This window comes from Salmo salar, chromosome 12, assembly GCF_965601325.2.
Source record: "Salmo salar chromosome 12, fSalSal1, whole genome shotgun sequence".
Taxonomy (NCBI): Eukaryota; Metazoa; Chordata; class Actinopteri; order Salmoniformes; family Salmonidae; genus Salmo; species Salmo salar.
This window is the reverse complement of record NC_138302.1, coordinates 33,904,621-33,931,355: the sequence shown is the minus strand read 5'-3', so window position 1 is coordinate 33,931,355 and position 26,735 is coordinate 33,904,621. Positions and strand designations below refer to the sequence as shown.

The 26,735-nt window shown below is 43.1% G+C and overlaps 1 protein-coding gene across 2 annotated transcripts; it reads left to right on the top strand.

The window, feature by feature from the left end:
* Positions 1–6,908: 6,908 nt before the first annotated feature.
* On the top strand, positions 6,909–22,261 carry LOC106564907 (signal recognition particle subunit SRP68). 2 transcript variants are annotated; one of them, XM_014131408.3, is made up of 17 exons: positions 6,909–7,291; positions 7,644–7,710; positions 7,825–7,953; positions 8,173–8,368; positions 8,661–8,743; positions 9,044–9,153; positions 9,368–9,450; positions 9,718–9,858; positions 15,301–15,399; positions 15,650–15,711; positions 15,949–16,102; positions 17,101–17,195; positions 17,444–17,573; positions 18,150–18,209; positions 18,363–18,438; positions 18,637–18,689; positions 20,545–22,261. In XM_014131408.3, the coding sequence occupies exons 1-17, from the start codon at positions 7,204–7,206 to the stop codon at positions 20,770–20,772; spliced, it is 1,854 nt and encodes a 617-aa protein (XP_013986883.1). In that variant the 5' UTR covers positions 6,909–7,203; the 3' UTR covers positions 20,773–22,261. The 2 variants fall into 2 exon arrangements, with proteins under 2 accessions (XP_013986883.1, XP_013986884.1); XM_014131409.3 differs by lacking the exon at positions 18,150–18,209 and having other exon boundaries at positions 6,911–7,291.
* Positions 22,262–26,735: the final 4,474 nt, after the last annotated feature.

Genomic DNA, 26,735 nt, shown 5'->3' with positions numbered 1-26,735 from the left:
GTGGTCAATTAAATTGATTGGACATGATTTGGAAAGGCACACACCTGTCTATATAAGTTCCCACAGTTGACAGTGCATGTCAGAGCAAAAACCAAGCCATGAGGTTGAAGGAATTGTCTCTAGACCTCCAAGACAGGATTGTGCTGAGGCATAGATCTGGGGAAGGGTATGAAAACTATTCTGCAGCATTGAAGGTCCCCAGGAACACAGTGGCCTCCATCGTTCTTAAATGAATAGGTTCTTCCTGATGGTGACTCTGGCAGAGCTCCATAGTTTCTCTGTAGAGATGGGAGAAACTTCCAGAAGGACAACCGTCTCTGCAACACTCCACCAATCAGGCCTTTATGGTAGAGTGGCCAGATGGTAGCCACTCCTCAGTAAAAGGCACATGACAGCCTGCAATGAGTTTGCCAAAAGGCACCTTAAGGACTCTCAGACCATGAGAAACTAGATTCTCTGGTCTGATGAAACCAAGATTGAACTCTATGGCCTGAATTTCAAGCGTCATGTCTGGAGGAAACCTTGCACCATCCCTATGGTGAAGCATGGTGGGTACAATGTCTACCAGACTACCACTGGGTACAATGTCTACCAGACTACCACTGGGTACAATGTCTACCAGACTACCACTGGGTACAATGTCTACCAGACTACCACTGGGTACAATGTCTACCAGACTACCACTGGATACAATGTCTACCAGACTACCACTGGGTACAATGTCTACCAGACTACCACTGGATACAATGTCTACCAGACTACCACTGGGTACAATGTCTACCAGACTACCACTGGGTACAATGTCTACCAGACTACCACTGGATACAATGTCTACCAGACTACCACTGGATACAATGTCTACCAGACTACCACTGGATACAATGTCTACCAGACTACCACTGGATACAATGTCTACCAGACTACCACTGGATACAATGTCTACCAGACTACCACTGGGTACAATGTCTACCAGACTACCATTGGGTACAATGTCTACCAGACTACCACTGGGTACAATGTCTACCAGACTACCACTGGGATAGAACTAGCCTTAGGTATCCCATACAGTCATTTTTTCACATAGACAAAAGTGTGTTTCATACCCCAAGGATTACTGTTTTAAAATGCCATTACGATAGGACTTGTATTATATGTCGTATTACGCTGCATTGATTGAAGTACATCTGTAACTTACACTGTAATACACATCAGTATTCTGCAGCATGATACTTTTAGTAATCCCAGTTTGTAAGCACAGTCGTCAAGCCTTCGGAATACGACAGTGTCAGACATTGTTTTGAGATGCCATCAGGTCCATGCTAACCTTTCCCTATTAGTTATGGTGTACGTGTGTGTGTGGGGATGTAAACAAACATCAGTATTCTAAGTCAAGTCATTGTTGATCTGAGACTTCTATCATGGTAAAACATTCCTGACTCAAATGTACAGGTAATCTTTGTAGTGAGTTTGATTGATGATAAGAAGTGCTGATGCAGTGAAATACAATGGGCACCGGTTAGTGTGCACAGTAGGAAGCTCTGAAATGCACCACTAGGTGTCAGGCTTCCATAAGGTACTGGCGCCAAGAGTAAAATCAAACCATCTTGATCATAGTGTTGATTACTAAAACAGCATGAAATGAAAGTGACTGAAAAGACATACATTTAATGAAAGAGACTGCTTTCTGTTATAACTGTAAACTGAGTTCTTTGTACTTTTTTTAATGACTTTCAACTGTTGCCAAGCAGCTGCCACAATAGACACTATACTGTTGTGTGACAAGGATCATTCATCTCCCTTTTGGTCTCATTGACACAAAGGGGTGCTATAAAAGGCACACCTTCAATATCTCTCTCTTCAACAATCCATCTCCAGGAAACGGGGAGTTCTGAGGTAGAAACACAGACGGAGAAATCCATCTGGTGAATCAACTTAGTGTATGAAGCACTGCTGTCAGAAAAACTACTGTGAGCGTGTGTTTGTGTCCTTGAAAGTGTACGTTGTAAAGGTAAGTCAGTCCTCGGTTGTGTGAGGGTGTGTGCTGCTGTCTGCCTTTGACTCAACCGAAGGTCACAGTCCCGGTGGCTACAGACAGTGATGAGTGATGAATACACACTGAGATAGATCTAACAGCTCCTCTACCTGCAGGACACTGGGACATAAAGGACACTGGGACATAAAGGACACTGCTTCAATAGTGGATGTAGTCTGACATTTATTTCTGTGTGTGTGTGTGTGTGTGTGTGTGTGTGTGTGTGTGTGTGTGTGTTCATGGACCAGGGAGATCGCTTTAGTTTGAAGTCAAAGTAGAGATATCCAACCAGGTCCCAAGAACGTGTAGAATTGCCTTCAAAACCGGCCACTAGGGGGAAAAGTGAGCGCAATTACTTTAAAGTAAGCTGTTGGCTTGCAAGGGCGTTGTGGACAGGGATGGTGGATGGGTGTAAAAGCTGCAATCTGGCGTTGAGGGTTTCGTGTTCAATCCCAGTGCTAGGCAATGGTATATATTTTTTTCTCGGTTTTAAGCCTTTCCCAATCTTTCACCCTTAACTGAGAAATTAAACCCCCAGCCCGACGCAAGTGTTTGTATTTAATTTATGGGGAGTTAGGTAACAGTGTCTCAACTTAAATGTCAAAAACCAACGTTTACAATGACTTCACCCATAGTGGGAGCATTATGGTGTGGGGATGTTAGTCACGATCGAGGGAGACTAGTCAGCATCAAGGGAAAGATGAACGGAGCAAAGAAAAGAGAGATCCTTGATGAAAACCTGTTTCAGAGAGTTCGGACTGGGGCAAAGGTTCACCTTCCAACAGGACAACAACCCTAAGCACACAGCCAAGACAATGCAGGAGTGGCTTCGGGACAAGTCTCTGAATGTACCTGAAAATAGCTGTTCAGCGACACTCCCCATGCAATCTGACACAACTTGAGAGGATCTGCAGAGAAGAATGGGAGAAACTCCCCAAATACAGGTGTGCCAAGCTTGTAGCGTCATACTGTTGCAGGAGATTTCTGCTTGAGTGTAAATGATTAAATAATTCTACCCTGAATTTAGGGATAGGGTCTATATAGCCTGTAGAATGAGTAACTAAAGGGTTAAGCATAAGTCTCAGGAGATTGACTAGGATGAGAGAGGAATTGGGGGCTGTGTGTTTAAGTAAACATTAAGAACTGTTAAACTGTGGTTGACCTGACCTAGCTTGAACCCTCCAGGTTTCCCTAATCTCAGAGTACTAAAAATGTCAGCAGAATCAGGAGTTAAGGTGTTGAGAGTTCTGAGGAAGAGGACAATTAACTCTTGATGTTAGTGTGTAATGTGTGTGCGTAAATGAGGAGCCTGGTATATAATGATGTTCTGTAAAATGGACGGCAGAAAGTTCTCTGAATAAACTGTACAGATCTTTTGCAGAAAGCTGAGTCCTTGACTAATTATTATTAACCCAGGGTCTTACAAACCTTGGGGATTAGTCATGGCTTATTGATTGGTAATTAATAGCATTGGGATTCGAAAATTCCCGTAACACATACCCAAGACGACCCGAGGCTGTAATCACTGCCAAAGGTGCTTCAACAAAGTACTGAGTAAAGGGTCTCAATACTTATGTAAATGTGATATCATTTTTTTTTTTTTTTTTTTAATACATTTGCAAAAATGTCTAAACCGGTTTTTGCTTTGTCATTATTGGGTATTGTGTGTTGATGTGGGGGAAAAAACTATTTAATCTATTTAAGAATAAGGCTGTAATGTAACAAAATGTGGAAAAAGTGAAGGGTCTGAATACTTTCCGAATGCACTGTATATATGTTCATATACACTGAACAAAAATATTAACGCAACAATTTCAAAGATTGTACTGAGGTAAAGTTCATATAAAGAACATTCAATTTAAGTAAAGTCATTAGGCCCTAATCTATGGATTTCACATGACTGGGAATACAGATACAAAAAAAAAAAAAATAGGGGCGTGGATCAGAAAACCAGTTAGTATCTGGTGTGACCACCATTTGCCTCATGCAGCGTGCATGCAGTCCTTCTCATAGAGTTGATCAGGCTGTTGATTGTGGCCTCTGGAATGTTGTCCCACTCTTCTTCAATGGCTGTGCGAAGTTTCTGGATATTGGCAGGAACTGGAACACGCTTTTGTACTTTTTTAAAATGTTACCTGTATTTAACTAGGCAAGTCAGTTAAGAACAAATTCTTATTTTCAATGACAGCCTAGTAACAGTGGGTTAACTGCCTTGTTTAGGGGCAGAACGACAGATTTTTACCTTGTCAGCTTGGGGATTCGATCTTGCGGATATAAGTCCAACGCTCTAACCACTAGGCTGCCTGCCACCCACTCGTCGATCCAGAGCATTCCAAACGTGCTCAATGGGTGACATGTCTTGTAAGTATGCAGGCCATGGAAGAACTGGGATATTTTCAGTTTCCAAGAATTGTGTAGAGATCCTTGCAACATGGGGCCGTGCTTTATCATGCTGAAACTTGAAGTGTTGGCAGTGGATGAATGGCACGACAATGGGCTTCAGGATCTCGTCACGGTATGTGTTTGTTGTCCTAGCTTATGCCTGCCCATACCATAACCCCACCGCCACCATGGGGCACTCTGTTCACATCAGCAAACTGCTCGCCTACATGACGCTGTCTACATGCTGTCTGCCATCTGCTTGGTACAGTTGAAACTGGGATTAATCCTCAAAGAGCACACTTCTCCAGCATGTCAGTGGCCATCATAGGTAAGCATTTGCCCACTGAAGTTGGTTACGACGCTGAACTGCAGTCAGGTCAAGACCCTGGTGAGGATGATGAGTATGCAGATAAGCTTCCCTTAGAACGTTTCTGACAGTTTGTGTAGAAATTCTTTGGTTGTGCAAACCCAGTTTCATCAGCTGTCCTGGTGGCTGGTCTCAGATGATCCCACAGGTGAAGAAGTCTGATGTGGAGGTCCTGGGCTGCCATGGTTACACGTGGTCTGCGGTTGTGAGGCCGGTTGGAAGTACTTCCAAAATCTCTAAAACAATGTTTTGGTAGAGAGCTTATGGTAGAGAAATTAACATTCAATTCTCAGGCAACAACTCTGGTGGACATTCCTGCAGTCAGCATGCCAATTGCATGCCCCCTTAACTAGAGACACCTGTGGCGTTGTGTGACAAAACTGCCCATTTCAGTGGCCGTTTATTGTCCCCAGCACAAGGTGCGCCTGTGTAATGATCATGCTGTTTAATCAACTTCTTAATAAGCCACACCAGTCAGGTGCCAGACTGAGTTCTGGAGGTGAAATGGAAGTGAATGAAGGCGAGTTAAGTGAGGTGGAAGGTGTGGTGAAAAGCTTGTCGCCTAAGCCTGGCATCAATGGACATGATAAAGCAGAATTTGGTCCAGTAGGAGTGACCTTTTTGGAGAGTTGGGTGGTGAACTTGTGATATTTGTTTGTGTTTCTTCTGACCAGAGGCAGCGGGCGCTCCGTGTTACCTAACTTAGGTTAAGATCTGTTTCTTACTTTGCTCTTAGGAACAGGGCACCATTGAATGGATTGATTTCTGGCTAAGCGTTAAGTGTACAGGTGGCGCAATTGAAGTTTAAGATTCCTGGTGTTTGTGTTGCCCGCCGTTTGGTACGACACAGACCCAGTGGTGAGCTTGGTGAAGCAGAGGAGTCACTGTCAGTCATTTTGAGTTTTGAGTCAGTCTTTACCCGACAAAAGCCATGTTAGGATATATCAGTTATCCTGTCAGAGCATTTGTGCCGAATCCACTGCGCTGTTTCAGGTGCAATGTTTATGGTCATGTTGCAGCAGTTTGAAGGAGGGAGATTCCAAGATTTGAGAAGTGTGCAGGAGGGCATGGGATAGAGGATTGTGTAGTTTTGGTGGATAACATTTTGTGTTAACTGTAGGGGTACCCATGTTCAAATCAAATCAAATTTGTCACATGTGCTGAATACAACAGGTGTAGTACACCTTACAGTGAAATGCTGAATTACAAGCCCTTAACCAACAATGCTATAAGAAGTTAAGAAAAAAAAGTGTGAAGTAGAAAATAGGAAATAAAAGTAACAAATAATTAAACAGCAGCAGTAAAATAACAAGCGAGGCTATATACAGGGGGTACCGGTTAGTTGAGGTAATATGTACATGTAGGTAGAGTTAAAGTGACTATGCATAGATTATAAACAGAGAGTAGCAGCAGTGTAAAATAGGGGTCTGGGTAACCCTTTGATTAGCTGTTCAGGAGTCTTATGGCTTGGGGGTAGAAGCTGTTATTAAGAAGCCTTTTGGACCTCGACTTTGTGTGCCGGTACCGCTTGCCGTGTTGCTGGGGATCAGAAGTGTCCGGTGCGAGAGAGGCAGGTTGAGATGGCCAGAGTCAGAGTAGTGCAGAAGGTGTTGAAAGCAGAGGAGGGTGGATCAAGGGTGAGGGATCCTGAGAGGATCCCAGTGAGTAGTAGATCTGTCAGCACAGAGGGATAGGCAAACAAGTGACATATGCTTCAGTAAGGTTGGCTTCTTAGCATTCATAGCAATGGTTATCAAGTGTACCACAGAAATTGATAGACAATCACAGAAAATAGATGTGGTGGCAGCTGCAGAGAAGTATTTGACTTTATAATAATTCATTATTTTTAAAACATTTTTACAGGGTGTGTTGAGTGGTGGTGTTCCGTCCTCCCAGGCCATTGGCATGGTGCAGAAGTTAATAGGGTCAAGGTAGTGGAATGGAGTAGTGGGTTTTCAGTGAGTGTAGGATTAGTTTGACGGATGTTTTTTGTTTTACAAAGTATCATGTATATATTATAGTCCAGTTGGAGGCGGTAATGCAGCATATTAGATGTCACCCGCCGTTACACTCAGAAGAAGAAGATGGTGTACGCATTATCTTGGAAAATGAGAAAATGTTCACTTAACAGGGATGTAAACTAATGCAAAACATTTTAGAGAAATTAGCTTTTTGTGCGTATGGAACATTTCTGGGATCTTTTATTTCAGCTCATGAAACATGGGACTAACATTTACATGTTGCGTTTATATTTTTGTAGAATGTTTTAAGTGTAATTGGACTGTTTTGAATTGTTTATTTCGCTATTGTTGCGTGTCTTGTGTAAACATGGCAAGAATTGTATTAAAAGGTAAGCCCTTCCCTCAACGTTGACGCTGGAATCTACTTCCGGTGCATTTTTTCGGGTGCTACTTGCAGAAAAATGGCCTCCGACAAGCAAAATGAAGGAAAAATATTACCTATGGACGAGAATAAAGAAAATACAACGGAAGATGGAATAGGACTGGAGAGTATCCTTTCTAAAGTTATAAAGCTGACCCGGGACCAATATGTGATTTAGCGACACCAGTATGTTTTGGTGGAGGTGGGCTTCTATAACTAACGTTAGTTAGCTAACGTAATGTCGGAAGGCTAGCGCTAACTGTCATTAGAAAAGCGGTTTACAGATGTTGTCATTAGAATATTGCTAAAATCATGTGTATTTAAGTAAATTAACATTGTCAACCTGCTACATCCATCACATAATTCAAATCCACTGCTAAAGTATAGTTGCTGTGGCTTTTCTAATGCATCACTGTGTATGTAGCTAGCTTTAGGTTCCTGTGTGAATCTAGTAGACTGGCCCCTAACGCATACTTGCAGTTCTCCAGATCATCAAGGATTCCCAGCAACAACATGGCTTGCGACACGGGGATTATCAAAGATACAGGTGAGATGGAGGACTGGACTATGGCAGCGAATGGGTGTTTTAGAACCATAGATCATACCTTATGGTCTATGGCTCATAGTTTCACACTAAAATTCACCCATGTCTCTATCCTAGGGGATACTGCTCCCGGCGCTTGCGTCGTCTGCGCAAGACCCTGGGCTTCAAGTGCGGCAACAGGCACAAGTTCACTGGGAAGAAAATGACTGTCGACATGCTCTCTGACAACCGGTACTCTGACAACAGGTAATAAATAGTACCCGATCCCGTTCTTACAACAGTATTAAAGTACAACTGGATTTACAATCCAAATACTTCATGCGTGATACATGCAACCATCATTCTGTTCTAGAACTACAATCAAAATACTCATCATGCATGGAATGCCCAGAGAGGCACCAAAATAGCGGCCAGCACAAGTTGGCCCAAGTCCCTTGACTGTAACAAATCCCATTCCCCTTTTAGGTATCTACTGCTGGTACTGATGGAGGCTGAGAGGGCGTGGAGCTATGCCATGCAGCTGAAGCAGGAGGCAAACACAGAGCCCCGCAAGCGCTTTCACCTGCTGTCCCGCCTGCGGAAGGCCGCCAAACATGGAGAGAGGCTGGAGAAGCTGTGCGAGAGCCCTCGTGTGGATGCCAAGACCAAACTGGAAGCACAGGTAGCCTAATGCCCTGACCTGGAGAGTCAGTGACTTTCCCTATTGTTTCACCTTCATTTATTTCAACATGGGGTTCAAATGCTGTTGAAGTGAAGTAACAATTTAACTGAAACAAATATTTGAAGACAAATATTTATCAGTTGAGGAACCAACACTATGGCAGCTGGGAGTGCCCATGGCAGCTCGGCATGTCCTGGAGGAAAGAGCGCTTCAGGGCCCTGTCTTTCTAACCTAGCCGAAATAGTTGCTGATGACCTCTGAATTAATAATAATGAAAGCAACTTGTCTGCAGGCCTACACCTCCTACCTGAGTGGCATGGTGCGCTTTGAGCTGCAGGAGTGGAAGGCTGCCACGGAGGCCTTCAACAAGTGCAAGTGAGTCTGACCCCACTCTACTACCGAAATGCCTAAAGTGTGGCCCTTTTTGATTGCTGAGCTTTTGATCTAGAGTATTAAGATCATCATTTCACATGGGACAAATGAGGCCTCAACAATGTAAGCTACATTGTTTGTTGACAGATGTCAAGTTGTCTGGTGTTAACGAGAGGTACCTAAGTGTCGGCGTATGCTTAACATATCCAAACGCATTCAGCATATAGCTGTATTCTCGGACCACCATCTTGCTACTTGTGAACTATAGAAAATTCCATGTAACTGTATTGTAACCTCCCTCAGGACCATCTATGAGAAGCTGGCCAGTGCCTTTACTGAGGAGCTGGCAGTGCTGTATCACCAGCGTGTGGAGGAGATCTCACCCAACATCCGCTACTGTGCTTACAACATCGGTAGGCGACACACACAGCCCGTCGCTCACATTGACAGTGGATTGCACTTTTCACATTCACACATGCACACCTCTCATATCGAGAAAATCCCACACATCTGTGCGTTCTACAGCTTCTCTCTTTCCCACACCCTCGCACCGAACAGACACCCACACACAACTCGTTCCCGTTCAGTTGACTGGTAGTGAACAACCCTACTCCCCTCTGACCCCAGGTGACCAGAACGCCATGAATGAGCTGATGCAGATGAGGCTCAGTGCAGGAGGAGGAGGAGGCATGATGGCTGAGAAACTAGAGGTCAATGTGTGGTCCCTCTCACTGTAAAACACATACACAGTAACAACTATTTTGCTACTGGAAAGTATGGCCATAAACCTGTCCCTACATCTATATTTTACTCTTTAGTGCGGAGAAAATCACTTTGTTCCATTGTCCATACTGTTATACCACCTTAGGCAATGTATCGGGTCTGTATTCTATTTTTTTCAGTAGTAGGCTAGTGTGGATATTGGAACAGGCCTGTCTTATGTAGCATACTGTTGAATGGTTATGTTATTATTCCAGGCCCTAATCACACAGACGAGAGCCAAGCAGGCAGCCACTATGAGCGAGGTGGAGTGGCGAGGCCGAACGGTGCCCGTCAAGATCGACAAGGCCCGCATCTTCCTGCTGGGCCTGGGAGACAACGAGGCTGCCATCGCCCAGGTCAGTGACCCTACCAGGGGACTAGTCACGTTTTCACAGTATTGAGCCAAGCAGAACTTGACTGGGCTGGCCTGGTTTCACATCCACCACAGTTGCTAGAACTGTGAAAAGAAACTATCAGAGCCGGCACAGTACGCTTCAGGTCAGAATCATAGTGTTAAAAGCAGGGCTCGACATTTAACGCTTGTCCAGGACAACCAACAACAAAAAGTCGGACAAGCAGAATATAGATTTAAGTTGCCCGACTAGACAAATTATAAATAATTCACACACCAAAATATCAAACAATTACTCAGATTAGAATTTGATCTAAGCTGTCTTGCGTGCTGTTTTCCCAATCTCTGTAGAGCACATCTGACTATAATTATTGTATTGCATTGACAGGCATGAGCAGTCTTTCAATCACCTGCAGTTGCAAGCTCCGCTTTTGAGTTCACCCTGTGCATATTTGTTTGTTCCAGAAAACAGGGTTCGTACCTTGGTACGTGTGCATTATCTGTGCCAGTGAGCCGTTGCCCGAGAGAGACATTGCAGCAGCAGATAGCCTTTTAAAATAACAATAGACGAACTAGATGGCCAGTTTTAAAACGTATTGTATAGTCTGGCTAGTTCTCTTGGTAGTTAACTATTTAGCTATTAGCATGTATTAGCGTCATGTCCTAAACCTTTCACCAGCACACTCGTCAATAACTGTAAATGGCCTTGTGAGTGTGTGGGCAGTGTGAGCGTTCATCAACTGCGTAGTTGTTGAACGGGTGCGTTAATACACCAATGCTACATACACCGGTTGCAATGCCGCCTCATTGGGAGCTGAGAAATAAATCTGACATTGTTGGAAAGCTGCGATTTTTCAATATTGGCCATGTAATTCTGGCATCTGTCAGAATGTGTATGAACACTGAATAAACCAACTATCTTCTTTGAAAGTGTTTCTTTGCTTCTTACAACATGCATATCAGTCACCTATTTTGGCCTATGGTGGTACAGGCCTTTTATTTTTTTTTGGGGGGGGGACAAGTAACTTGAGCTTTCAGACAAGTAAAGAATCTGTCCTACTTGTCCGACGGACAAGTGGCAAAAAAACCCCTGTTAATGTCAAGCCCTGAAAAGGGTTTCGCTGTTCTGCTTGGACACCTCTGCTTCGTTATGGGCTAGTGGGATGAAGCTGCAGGGCTAGTAGTTAACTTATGAGCCTAGTGAACAAGGATACCTTGTGAACTAATGGAACTAGAGAAACTGTTGGTGAACTAGGGGGCCAGTGAACAGGGGTTTAGTGCTGCAGCCTAGTCGGTGCTCTATTTCTCTAGTGGTATCGAGCTGTTCTCAACCAGTCTGTAGGGAGAGGTTGTCCTAAAGGCAGGTAAGGAGTCCAACGGTGGCGATCATCACATGTAGTTCACCTTGGGTCTCAGTAGGTGGCGTTCGGTCCACTACAGCTCTCTGACAGGTGTCTTTTGTCAGAATCTTCTTACCTTCCCTATCGGGCTTCCTGTTGGCCTACCTCTCCCTCCCTGCGGCCACACCCGTCACACCCACCTGCACTAGGCTCTGGCATGCTGCCACTCGTGCTGTCAGACTGCATTCTATGCATAGCAACCCACACACTCACATGGCTACACCCATCAGCCCTAGTCTCTATGGACAGACTAGCATCGGAGCTAAATGGTTATCAGTTTGGGAGTGGGACCATTATTTGTGTTAGATGTAGCAGAGCATTACATGTAATTGTTGTGCTTACACTTTTGAAGTAAGGCTGAATTTGGGTCTGGTCAGAAATTCCCCTCATACCTGTCCTCAACCGGCTGTATCCAAATGTGCTTTTTGAGTTGAGGGTTAACATTTTATGCACTTCAGTCCTTAATTGATATATTGTCAGTCAATGATTATTTTACGTTTACGGAAGGTACCATTTGATGTGGGGAACACAAGGGTTCAGAAACAGTTGGACCATAATACCTTTCCCCCTATGGCTGCCTCTACTTCTACACTCCCCTGTATTTACCTCAGTTGTCTCAAGTTCTGGCCCATTTTTATACAGAGCGATTGGTTACATTGTCTGCTATACCAATAACAACCCTCCTTTTACTTGTATCATTGCACATCCTGCAAACCACCAGTAGAACGTGATCATTTTTAATCCATTTTCACATTCACTCTGTTGGTAATGCTTACGAACTCTAAAAGTAGCAGAGTTCCCACTCTGGAACTGTGATATGCCAGTAGAGTATATTATGTTACATTTCAATATTCATGTTTATATATATTTCAACATTCATAAATGTACGAACATTAAAATACTACTCTTATTACAGAGCAAGCAGTAAAGCTTCATTTGACGTACATTTTTGCTTTGTAGCTCACAAATGAAACATTATGGAATCTTAAAAGGAGGCCTAGGTAAGGTCAATGTCATATGGCAATTTTAAATATTTCAGATTTTATGCTTTTATATTTCACATTTGTGTCTGTCAACAATCCTTCATCCATAGGACTTCTGTGGATTACATTTAGTAAAAATCCCCCAAATCATGGTATTTTTTGTTGTCTGGGTTTCGTGAGGGATCCCTCAACCATTCCAACGGAACTGCCATTTAAGGCCATGCACAATCGCTAGGGGACATACTGAAGAGAGATGTGCCATCCCTCCTTCTTTCCCTCCATCTGTGAAGAGCACCGAAGACACCAGACTGGTTCTCCCAGTCCTGTTAGGGGCTAGGCGTTGCCAGGGTGGTGGCACTAGTGAATGTCTCACCACAATACACCCTCCCCACATGCTGGATGGACAGGAGTGAATGTTACTTCATAGTCTGCCCAATACGAATTTGTGTTAAAGGGCAACTCTCATAAATTTTCCTCATTTTCATTATCTCCAGCACAATACCGTTGTTTACATATGTGAAAATGGTGCATTTCTACGTTTTGTAGAACAATGTATAATGTTAAGGCATTCTACCCAATGACATCATCAAAAGTGAAAAACACAGATTTTCAAACACAGATTTGTGGTGATGTGGGGAGGATGAAAATGCAATCCCTCTGGCTAGAAACTCATTGCAGGTTTTTAAAATGTGTATATATATTCTTTTTAAATCGTAACTTGTGATGTCACAAGATAGGTTTCCATCCAATTGGTGACAGATTTTGATGCGGATATTCCAAAATCCACAAAACTGACTTCCAAAAATCAGTGCATGATGACGTGCACACAATGCACTTTTTCTCTTAAGTTCATGTACCGGAAAAAAAAGTATAAATAAATACTAAATTTCAATGTGTTTCCATCACATTTTCAACTCTACCAAGAGTTTTGTCACAAACTGTTGTGTTAAATAGCAAATATCCCTAGTCTGGTCAGATACAGTGCGTAGGGTTGGGCGTTATCCAGGTTTTCATAGTCCTGTTTCTCTACCATACTGGGGTATACGGTCTTAACGCAAGTGCACACAAGGGGTGATTATATAGTTTTAAGTAGTTATACATTTTTTGCACACACAACAATTTAATCAACAGAGATCTTGATCACGGAAAGGATTAAATGTCTCTGCTGTAACCAAGAAGCTTGATCTTGACTTCTAGATGTCAAGTTAGCAAACCAAATGCATAGCTGGAGCCCGTACCTGGATATCATTTTATTTGACACATTCAATATGTAGTTATTATTATAAGCAGTGGCGTAGCATGCACCCTCGTACATAAAAAAAAAAAGAATACATTTAAACAATGTGGGTGCGTGCCAAGCCACTGTTTCTAACGAAATCTAAGATGTGTTAAATTATATCCAGCTAAGGGCTCCAGCTATGCATTTGGTTTGCTTATTATTCTTTTGAACGGTATTCAAATCATACCGTCGGTATTTCGAAATACCCCAGTATACTGTATGACCGGTATACCGCCCAAGCCTAACAGTGCGGGTAGGCTACTTAACATAATGACGCTATTAAGAGTGAGGAATATCTTTATTGTCAAATGGCAGCCAAGCATCGATCATCATGTCACCAGAATAAGACCCTCGATTATTTATTGGAAAAGAGCATCAAGATCACCGTGCACTTTCACCACCCTGTAAAGTTCATCATGAATTCTATCATCTGTAGCCTAACCTACTAAACTGCATTGTTTCCCGGAGTTGTAGTGGGAGGACCACACACCATATCATCTCATGACTCCAGTATGATTATAATGTCTATTTGTGCTTTAAGGAGTTTCCACCACCATTTCGCGCATAATTCATTTTACCGACACACAAAGATTCCACCTTGTCGAATGAACGTTATCTTTCGGCATTTATAAAATTGTACTGTAACCATCGGTTTCCATCACAGCTGTCGTGATAAATGTTTTTATACAGTATTACTTTACTCTCATAAATGGATGGAAACGTGCTTAATGATAAGCATTTCTTTAGGATGTTATATTTTTAACCACAGATCATATAAATGTGCTGTTTTCAAATATGTAGACACTGGTATGGTGGTGGAGATGATGAGTCTGAGGTTAAAAAGTGGCAGAGTTGTCTTTTTTTAAGTGGAACGCTCCCAAATCGTTCCCCGCCATGTTTTAGCGCTTTAACGATTGCTTAAGCGTTTTTGTCAACTGAAGAGAAGACACTGACGAATCCTCAGATTTACTATGTCTCACAAGCATGTACACCGATTCGTCAGAAGATAAGATGCGGCAAAATAATTTAAGATTGGATGGATTTGTCCGCAGGGGAATATCTAACAAACATATTTTAGTATGGGCACTGCTAGGACGTTCTAACTAGGACAAATGAGTCATTGATGATACTGTAATATTTCTGACTCACTCATCTTCTGAAATGACTGACATTGTTCATAAACAATATAAACCACAACACTTGGCTGCCTCCCAAACCTGCATGTTAGCCTACTGTAACGTACACAATAAGCCTGTGTCACATCTTGGGGGACATGAAGAACAAGGCTTCTTTCACATCGGTCCTGAGTTACAGTAACTCTAGGAATTGACCTTTTACAGGAATGTCTACAGCAACCTACCCTGCTGCGTACGTTTGTCTCCCCCAGTCACAGCCTTACCCAAGACCTACTTTAACTTTTACGCTAATATTTACATTTGCATGATTTTATTCTGATTTGTACTGTTAAGCAAGGCTCTACGGGCAACAATTTCAAGTATGAGCACGTGTGTGAGTGAAATGCTGACGTAGCTATTTTCAAGGTATTTCCTCAGTTTTGTTTCATACGGTTTCATATTATCGCACAAAGAAATACGAATCTCATATCCCAGCATCAGTCCCGGGGGGGGGGGGGGGGGCTGTGCTGAAAGCCCACAGCACAGGCATAGGGAAGATCTCTCTTGCTTATGCCTCGTGTCCTCTATCATCATGTCCTTCCCAATACCCATTGGAGGAGAAGGTCAGGGGATCACCATTTATATAGGATCACCATTTGTCCCCCACAGGCAGCCAATGAGGAGACCAAGGAACGTCTGTACGAGACCCTACTAGCCGAGTGCAGAGACACCATCCATGCTGTGAGAGAGGAGCTGAAGACTGAAGCTGTAAGTATGACTGACTGACACTGAAAGAGTTACAGACATGACTGTTTGGGTTACAGAATGACACATTTGAAGTTAGACATGAGTTAGGGCTACGAACTGACCAGGGTTCACATTGATACTTGGGTTTACAGACCTGACGTAGTAAAGTTCATAGGATAAACAGTAACGTGAGTAGTAGGGTCCAGGACTGTACCAGACTCTGTCACTATCTGTTTATGGGTAAATGCTCCCTGACTATTCAACTCTGCAGAAGCAGCGAGAGAGATCTGATGAAGCCAGTGGCAAGGTGTCCAACCTGCAGTTCCTGCACAGGTAAGAGAGGTCATTCTGTCTGTCTGACATTTGTCAGAGGATGCAAGACGCATGGTGACCCCCATCTCCTCACCTCATCCTCAACCGTATTGGAGGAGAAGGTCCGAGGTCCCTCCCCTCAGACCGTCTTCTCCGATGCGTTTTGATTAGATGAGAAATGCAAGCAAATATGAATTAAGAGCCTATCTGTACATGGAACCAGTCTTTGACCTGTGTTTGTGTTCCCCCCCTCCATAGCTACCTGACCTACATCAAGCTGTGGACGGTGGTGAAGAGGAACGAGAGCATGGCCCACGTGCTGCAGGCCAAGCTGAAGGAGCCGCAGACGGACGAGAACAAAAGGGGCCCTCGCCCCCAGGACCTCATTCGCCTCTATGACATCATCCTCCAGGTACAAACACACCTGGGTCGTATTCAGTAGCCACAAAACGTAAGAAAACAGAGTTAAAACAGGGCGGTACTACCTGAGGTTGTCCAATAAAAACGTAATTTATTTTTCTGTTAACTTTTTGCTGTTGTGTACACTAATGAATACACCTCTGATAACACAACAACACCACGTCACATTACATTGTCATCTCTGGCACATTCCCAATGTCTGTGTCCTTGTCGTCTCATAATGTTACAGTAATTGATAGTGAAACTGAATGGTTTGATATTTTCCTGCTTCATAACCACAAAACATCCAAACCACTCTATTTACTCAGCATACCCAGGATCATGTCCAAAAACTATACTGAACAGAAATATAAACGCAACATGTAAAGTGTTGGTTTCATGAGCTGAAATAAAAGATCCCAAAAATGTTCCACAGGCACAAAAAGCTTATTTCTCTCAAGTTTTGAGAACAAGTTTATTTACATCCCCGTTAGTGAGCATTTGTCCTTTGCCAAGATAATCCGTTCACCCAACAGGTGTGCAGATCAAGAAGCTGATTAAACAGCATGATCATTACACAGGTGCACTTTGTTCTGGGGACAACAAAAGGCCACTCTAAAATGAGCAGTTTTGTCACACGACACAATGCCACAGATGTATCAGCGTACAATTGGCATACTGACTGCAGGAATGTCCACCAGAACTGTTGCCAGAGATTTGAATGTTCATTTCTCTACCATAAGCCGCCTCCAACGTCACTTTAGAAAATGTGTCAGTCTGACCAACCGGCCTCACAACCGCAGACCACGTGTAACCACGCCAGCCCAGGACTTCCACATCCGACTTCTTCACCTGCGGGATCGTCTGAGGGGGTGCCCGCCATTCAACCCTAATGTTAAGCCTGTAGAAATAGTATGTTTCTTTCTGATTCATTCTATTTCTACGGTTAATCCACTACCAGTGAGTCATCTTGTCCTTGATGTTGATGTTGCCTCGTGACTGTTTCTACAGAGTCTGGCTGAGTTGTCCACCCTGCAGGGCCTGGAGGAAGATCACACGTTCCAGAAGGAGGTGGCCCTCAAGATGCTGGTCTACAAGGCCTACAGGTCAGAGCTCACACGACGGAGGACACGCACGGCGTGCACACACACACACTCACTCCCACAGGTGTTTCTTCATAGCCTTGATGTATAAGCTAGTAAAGAAATGGTGCAAACTCATATATACACACACACACACACACACACACACACACAGTTTCTGGCATAATCCCTGCTGTGCAGGTGTTTCTGATCCGCCTCTGCCAGAACAGAAACATACACACAGTCACTAACATCCCCGCTCTCTCCCCCAGGTGTTTCTTCATAGCCCAGTCGTACGTGCTGGTGAAGAAGTGGAGCGAGGCTCTGGTCCTGTATGAGCGGGTCCTGAAGTACGCCAAGGAGGTCCAGTCCAAGGCTAAGAGCCTCAACAACAGCCTCAAGGTAACAGACACTGACCTATAACCGCTGACCCCCTGACTGGGGCCATTATGTAAACGTACATTTTTAACATGCTGGTAACTGCCAAAATAAAGGAAACGCCAACATAAAGTGTCTTAATAGGGCGTTGGGCCACCACGAGTCACAACAGCTCCAATGCACCTATGCATGGCATCGATTCTGCAAGTGTCTGGATCTCTATTGGAGGGTTTTGACACCATTCTTCCATGAGAAATTCCATAATTTGGTGTTTTGTTGATGGTGGTGTAACAACGCTGTCTCAGGCGCCGCTCCAGAATCTCCCTTAAGTGTTCAATTGGGTTGAGATCTGGTGACGGCCATGACGCATGGTTTACATGGTTTTCATGCTCATCGAACCATTCAATGGCCACTCGTGCCACCTGGATGGGGCCATTGTCATCCTATGGGGGCATAGTCATGATAGCCAAAATAATGGCCTTCCCAGTATTTTTATACATGACCCTAAGCATAATTAACTCGGTGCACCTGTGTGGAAGCACCTGCTTTCAATATACTTTGTATCCCTCATTTATTCAAGTGTTTCCATTATTTTGGCAGTTACCTGTATATGCAAATCAAGGGTTGAAGAAAAGCTCAAACCATGACAATATCCACAAAGTAGGTGTTCTATTATCTTTTGGGTATATCTTTTGGGGGGGTCTGTCATTGAAATGGATGCAGGTCGGAAAACATACGTGTTATTCTTGATACTCTACTGTGGGACTGTCTAAAAGTGTCTTTGCCTAATGTATCTGTCTCCCTTTCCTAAAGGATCTGCCTGATGTGCAGGAGCTGATCACAGAGGTCAATGCTGAGAAATACTCGCTTCAGGCGGCGGCCATCTTAGGTGGGTACCTGACTTGCAATGGCCATTTTTGTTTCTATAGGGTAATACCCTTACCTGGGTTAAGCAACTTTCTTTGTATTGACTTTTCTGCTTGACTTGTCATTGTTGTGACCTGACTGGTGTGTGTTTTGTAAGACCTGAGGTCTATGGTTTATTTTGCATGTGTTTTGAAGCTGAGGGTGTGTGTTTGTATTTTAGACACAGAGGATGCTCCTGAAGCACCCTCTCAGCAGAAGGTGAAAGACAACACGGTAAGAAGGAACAAAATTAGTTCTGTGTTAACCCTGACTCCTCTGTACCTCCCAAGTTCCAGCCTTGCCATTTTCTAGACTACTTTCAGACGATGGTGGAATAAATGAAAGGTGTACAGTCGTGGCCAAAGGTTTTGAGAATGACACAAATATTAATTTTCACAAAGTCTGCTGCCTCAGTTTGTATGATGGCAATTTGCATATACTCCAGAATGTTATGAAGAGTGATCAGATGAATTGCAATTAATTGCAAAGTCCCTCTTTGCCATGCAAATGAACTGAATCCCCCCCAAAAAACATTTCCACTGCAATTCTGCAGAAGGCTTCAGGGCGCCCAAGAAAGTCCAGCAAGCGCCAGGACCGTCTCCTAAAGTTGATTCAGTTGTGGGATCGGGGCACCACCAGTACAGAGCTTGCTCAGGAATGGCAGCAGGCAGGTGTGAGTGCATCTGCATGCACAGTGAGGCAAAGACTTTTGGAGGATGGCCTGGCGTCAAGAAGGGCAGCAAAGAAGCCACTTCTCTCCAGGAAAAACATCAGGGACAGACTGATATTCTGCAAAAGGTACAGGGATTGGACTGCTGAGGACTGGGGTAAAGTCATTTTCTCTGAATCCCCTTTCCGATTGTTTGGGGCATCTGGGGAAAAAAGCTTGTCCGGAGAAGACAAGGTGAGCGCTACCATCAGTCGTGTGTCATGCCAACAGTAAAGCATCCTGAGACCATTCATGTGTGGGGTTACTTCTCAGCCAAGGGAGTGGGCTCACTCACAATTTTGCCTAAGAACACAGCCATGAATAAAGAATGGTACCAACACATCCTCCGAGAGCAACTTCTCCCAACCATCCAGAAACCGTTTTGTGACGATCAATGCCTTTTCCAGCATGATGGAGCACCTTGCCATAAGGCAAAAGTGATAACTAAGTGGCTTGGGGAACAAAACATCGATATTTTGGGTCAGGAAACTCCCCAGACCTTAATCCCATTGAGAACTTGTGGTCAATCCTCAAGAGGCGGGTGGACAAACAAAAATCCACAAATTCTGACAAACTCCAAGCATTGATATGCAAGAATGGGCTGCCATCAGTCAGGATGTGGCCCAGAAGTTAATTGACCGCATGCCAGGGCAGATTGCAGAGGTCTTGAAAAAGAAGAGTCAACACTGCATATATTGACTCTTTGCATCAACTTCATGTAATTGTCAATAAAAGCCTTTGACACTTATGAAATGCTTGTAATTATACTTCAGTATTCCATAGTAACATTTGACCAAAATATCTAAAGACACTGAAGCAGCAAACTTTGTGAAAATTAATATTTGTGTCATTCTCAAAACTTTTGGACACGACTGTAGTATGTTAGTTGTGCAGTAGTGAGAGGAAGTAGTTTTGGGAATAGGAGTGTGCCTACCACAGATCATGCCTTACATGGGCCAGCCTGTGGGAAACAATACTCCCTGAACTGCCTCAGTCAATACAGGACAGAGCTGGAATGCTGCTTAGCAGACTGACACGGAAAAACGACAATGTTTGGGTGACGGGTGACTTATACCAGGAGGCCTCTGCCAGACATACTATATGTCATTGTGTAATCCCACACAGGGTCAGGTTTCACTCTTTAATCTGTCATAGTAATGTCATGCTGCTGCTATCATGAGCAGTGTATGTCGACATGGCAGGTATTAGTTGTTCACTACTGAACCTAGTGCTGGTTCATGAAAAATGACCTCTGCTTTGCATTGGAACCACAGCGTATGTTTTCTGCTAGCTGACAGACTAGCCAAACCTTATGACAGGTTCTAGTCATTTACTATTACCAGTCCTTGCTCTCCCTCTAATTTGTCCCCCCCCATCCAGCCTCTGTGTGAGCGTCTGGAAACCTTCCACCTGGACCCCACCCTGGTGGGGAAGCAGCCCAACCTGGTCCAGTTCCCCCCAGACTTCCAGCCCATCCCCTGTAAGCCCCTCTTCTTTGATCTGGCACTCAACCACGTGGCCTTCCCATCCCTCGACGACAAGGTGGAGCAGAAGGGCAAGGGCGGCCTGACCGGCTACATCAAGGGCATCTTCGGCTTCGGCAGCTAAATCGAGTCCCAGGCTTCGGTGAGGCCTTCAGGTTGGAAGCAGCCATGGGCCCCCATGATATTGACAAACCGGCTGAGTGGGTTTCTAGAAAACTTTCTCCGTCTCCACCTGAACTGTGGAAACAATGTCTGTGTCTGGAAATGGTACCCTGTTCCCTTATGTAGTAGACAACTTGGTCAAAAGTAGTGCACTGCATAGGGTATAGAGCGCCAACTCGAAAGCTACCAGTTTGAGACTTCATGTTCTAGAGGTTTCCAGGCCTTGTGTTTGTTCCCTTCAACATCCCCCAACACACTTTACAGAGGGAAACAAACCCAATTGACTTTTAATTTTCAACTCTTAAAAGCGCCTTCATGTACTCCGTCTCGATGTCAGTATACAGGAGGGAGGGAGAGGAAGTGTTGTACCAATCACGATCAAACAGGACAAACGGTATAAATGCAGGCACACACGGTAAATCCGCGACCAAGCCGTGATGTCTCATAACACGCTCATTTCTGATCGTGGTCATACTGTCGAAATCACCTCTGTATTGCCTCAACTTTCTTATGACTGTAATATCTAGATTGTGAGACAAGTTCTCAATATAGAGAATAATGTGTCCGTCTGTCTTGTCCTGCACGCCATTGTGCCACCAATACATCTCTGCATGGTTGACAGTTAACGTTAGACTAGACATCAGGGTTGAAATGGTCCTGTTAACTTCCTTATACAACAATGGGGTTCAGTGGCCAATGACTTTATATTCAGTACAGGAAAGGACTCTCTAAGGTGTTTATATTCTCTATTGATATGACTTTTTAAAACATTTTATGTAAGTTCTGTGTGTGACAAAAGACAGAATGAGCTTTGAGGTCAAAGGGCAGTGCTTAGGATTCATTTTGGCCTCACCTCCGAAAGTCTAGGAGGCAGCGTTCATGAACTTCTGTCCAAAACAACCCTAGTATGTCTAGAAATATTGTGTTTTGGTACACACTACTTCATTGTATCAGTTGGCTCCTATTCCAACAGGTTTTAAATGGGAGGGAGCGGCACCCTTTTTTGAGTGACTAACACCTCTTCAGCTTTTCCAGTACCAAAGCCGGTTCTGTAATCAAGAGCCTTTAGCTATTCAATGGACCTCCTATTTGCATATTTTTATTTTTTTGCAAACCGTGTTCTCAACTACAGGTTGTCAATTTACCTTCTGTCCTCTCTTCAATCTAACTCTTTGTTTTGTCTTTAATTCGGGGTTATATAAGTCTTGTACTTTTTATTTCGATGAATTTTTTTTTGTTTCCCAATGTCATGTATTAATAAACAGGATTTGGGTGATGATACGTGTTGGAATGGTTTCACGCATCATCACCCAAGATGCCTGAAAAATGAATTCTGTAAACATGATTTGAAAACAAGTGAAGTATTGAAAGAGAGAATTGTGAAATGGATGATGAAATGGATCGTTTTCAGGCTTCTAATTAAAAAAACGAGACATTTGCAGCAAACATGACCAGAGTTTGTCCTTTTTTCACTCATGCCTAACTCCTCTTGAACGTTTCAAGATGTTATAACTTGGCTTTTTGTCATTTTCACTTTTTAGTTTGACTGATACTGACTTTATACTGTAGCTTAGCTTCAATTGACAACCTCTATCACACAGACTTTATAAGTCTGCTGTTTTTATAATTAAGTAATACGGCACGAGGGGTGTTTTATGGCCAATATACCACGGCTTAAGGTTGTTAGGCGCATCGCGGAGTGCCTGGATACAATTGGATACAAGCCGTGGTATATTGGCCATAAACCACAAACCCCCCCCCCCCGAGGTGCCTTATTGCTATAAATTGGTTACCATCTTAATTAGAGCAGTAAATGTTTTGTCATACTCGTTGTATACGGTCTGATATACCCCGGCTGTCAGCCAATCAGCATTCATCGGCTCTTGTCAGGTGTGGGTGTGTGAGCAGCATGAGATGCCTGTGTTGGGTGTGTGTGTGTTTCTGTCCCAGGCAGGCATACAGGTGCTACATGTTAACAACTTTCAAAGCTAATCAGCCTCCTCCCACCACTTAACGTTTTTTTCCTTGATCCCTAATCGGTAACCAACAGCTGGGCTCTGTCATCACGAGCCTGTATGTGCCTTCCACCATGCACACTTCAGACACCATGAAATGCATTCTAACCTCGTGGTATGGGTCATTTTGTGTGTTTGATAACAGCCCATGATCAGGAGTCATCATCAGTATGATGAGTAGATGATGATGTACTATTTGTCTGGTGAATCACTTACCTTCTACTCTATACATATCTATATAGGGTTATGTACATCTATATAAAATGGCTAATCACAATCCTACTGTGCGTTAAATAAGTTAATGTGGCACACCCCTGTATTAGGCTACATGTATTACACCATTGCTGTATTACACCCCTGTATACACACAATCACACACACCTCTGTTTATTGTTTTCCCACGCACTCTTACTGCAAAAGTGTTACCATAGGAACCTTGAGGCTGGCAGTTCCTCCAAGTTTCACCCATCTCTTGTGTTCCTTGTACTCCACCCAAACACCTACACGGTATGACAACGTGACAACTGAGTTTTGTTGAGGGCATTACCAAAACACCTCAGGTAACACCTGAATTAGCATAAACAGTAACGGTTATTATCAATCAATGGGCAAATAATAGCCTGGTTAAACCGAACCGCACAATGTTCAGTCTAGTTCAACCAGGCTATAGGCAAATCATTCCTTAATGGTCCCAGTGGCTGTTTATGACATGAGTAAAGTCATTTTATTTGGTTGTACATAAGTCGATACTTTACAAAAATATAAACGCAACATGTAAAGTGTTGGTCCATGTTTAATGAGTTGAAATAAAATATCCCAGAAATGTTCCATACTGACGACAAGCTTATTTTTCTCAAATGATAGGCACTAATTTGTTAACATCCCTGTTAGTGTGCATTTCTCCTTTGTCAAGATAATTCATCCACCTGACAGGTGTGGAATATCAAGAAGCTGATTAAACAGCATGATCATTACACAGGTGCACCTTGTGCTATGGACAAAAGGCCACTCTAAAATGTGCAGTTTGGTCACACAACACAATGCCACAGATGTTTCAAGTTTTGAGGGAGCGTGTAATTGGCATGCTGATTGCAGGTATGTCCACTAGAGCTGTTGCCAGAGAATTGAATATTAATTGTTCTACCATAAGCCGCCTCCAACATTGTTTTTGAGAATTTGGCAGTAAGTACAACCGGCCTCACAACCGCAGACCACAGGTAACCACGCCAGCCCAGGACCTTCACATCCAGCTTCTTTACCTGCCGGATTGTCTGAGACCAGCCACCTGGACAGCTGATGAAACTGAGGAGTCTTTCTGTCTGTAATAAAGCCCTTTTGGGGGAAAAAATAATTCTGATTCGCTGGGCTTGGCTCCCCAGTGGGTGAGCTTATGCCCTCCCAGGCCCACCCATGGCTGCGCCTCTGCCTAGTCATGTGAAATCCATAGATTAGGGCCTAATTAATTGACTGATTTCCTTATATGAACTGTAACTCAAAAGCGTTGAAATTGTTGCATATATATACATATTTTTTCAGTATAACATTTTAAAACTATTTAGATAAAATCGAAGGAAAATAAAACATTCAATAAATCAAAAAAAAAGTTCAGTAAATAATAGGTAACTAAATCAAATAATCAAGGCAAACTAGGCAGATCAAACAAAAAATAGTTAACAAAAATCAAACGGCCATCAAAAGGAATGGGGTAAACAATCTATCAACAATAAAAAAAGAAATCTGAATGTCCTTTCGCGGTATGGCATGAGTAAAGGAAAAATTAAGGGGATGTGGCAGGCGTGCAAACCGATATTTAATTTCAGAATTGGTTAAAATTAGGATAAGGTTAGGGTCAGGATTAAGGGTTTGGTTAAGGTTGGGAATAAGTTAAGTCAGTTAGCTATGTATCCATTAACTTCTCCAGTGTCAACATTTATAAAGTTTGCATAGAAAATAGATGCGACAATTGCCTGCTAATGTTCGTTTCCATTGAACTGTCTAGTGTTGATAAAAAACAGCCATTTAGGCAAATTGTGCATTAATAAATTGGTGACAGCCTGTATGCCCTCCCACCTAGCATTTAGAATTACTTCAGGTGCCCCGCGTACCTTCAAAATGATTCCGCAATTATCATTTATTCAAAAAACACAATTTCCATCACTATTTGTCGCAATAAAGAAAAAAATCCGTCCCTGTCAAACATAAAAACGTCAATGGAAACCTAGTTTTGGATTTTGTCTAGTCGGGTGGTCAATGGGATGCTGGTCAGAAAAGTCCCTTTAGTCTCACCCCATGAGTAACTAAACCCATGAGAGTTTCTGGGTTTATTAGAAACACAGATCACACATTAGTTCTGATTGCGAAGCCCCCTAAAATGTGACCGAGCGTGTAACAAATGTATGCTCTCTACCTCCACTTTACTCTGTTGCAATTGAAGTCTCCAAACCACATTCCTCTCCATCTCCCATTGTTGATAAGCTTAGCAGAAACCCTAATCTTGAATGAATGTACAAGTCTTCCATTTGGCAAACAAGGACACTATCAATGTATGGACTATTTGTATGATTCAATATTTTGCGGTGGGCCTACTAGTTGAGATGTCCCTTGTCTTAGATCACTCCCAATAAGTCTTTCTAGGCCTCTTTCCTGTTCTTTGTTGATTGCTGGTCAACCTATTGAATAGAGCATTAATAGCTTTGATATCTGGTTTTATAAAGGTGCACAGCAGTCTCTCTAAAAAACTAAAGCAAGATCACATAGAGAAATCAGATCACATTTGTTACAAACCCCTTTTGCCCTGCAGTCTAGGGGGGATGGAAACGAGACCCGTAACATAACTCAGTGAAAAGGAAATAAGTATTCAAAAACACCCCTAAGATAGTCTACCTGCTTCAACAACAGCTAACTCACTAACCAATAAAATGCAGTGGGTGGTCCGCCCACTTCTAACTAGTGTTCTTAGACAAAGTATTCCTACGGGTAATGTATGCCCATGGGCGACTTGTCTTGGTACCCCCTTTTCCCACCATCAAACAAACAGTCAAACACCATAACAAAACTCACAGGATAACAGACAAAGTGACATGTAGTTGCAAAAACAAAAGAGAGCTCTCAATCCAAAGAGAGAGAGAGAGAGATAGCAAGAGATTGAAACAGAGAGCTATTGAGAAAACAACTGACTGGGTTTTTAAACAAAGGGGAAGGGGATGTGATTGGGTAAGGGAAAAGGAGCAGGTGTCTTCTGATTGGCGACTGATTGGCGGCACCTGTGAATAGGGCAGAAGTAAAGAAAATACAGACACAGGATACCTGTATCCGTAGCAACATTTGTGAAAGCTTAGCTTGGTTGAAGCCCACTGTAAGGAATATGTACTGGTAATGTGTATAACAGACCCAATTTTCTTATGGTGTAAAATATCATTTCTCTGTTGGATACATTCTAACATTCTGAACTTTGATTCAGAAAGATTTTTGTTGCTTTTTAAAATCAATGTAATACTTGGAAATGGATTATGTTACAACAGGGATCATCACACAGTAAACCATCTATCTGCCGAGGGCCGACATTTTTATTTATTTATTTATTTATTTTATTTTTTCTTGAGTGGATGGTCGGGCGGCCGGAACATAATTACAAATAATTTATAAACTGCAAATTGACCACAAGAAGCCCAAACAGAAATATTTCACTAAAACATCATTTCAAACTTTTCTTATGTTTGCAGATGATCACGTGTCTCTCTATTATGCGTGGGAATACTTGGGAACAGATTTCCAAAATTAAAATCACTCGGAGCTGGTGTTTTTAGTCTTTTCCCCCCCTTGGAGCTGGTGCCCCCCCCCCCCCCCCCCACACCACCACACACACACACACACACACACACACACACACACTATAGGAACAGAGTACACA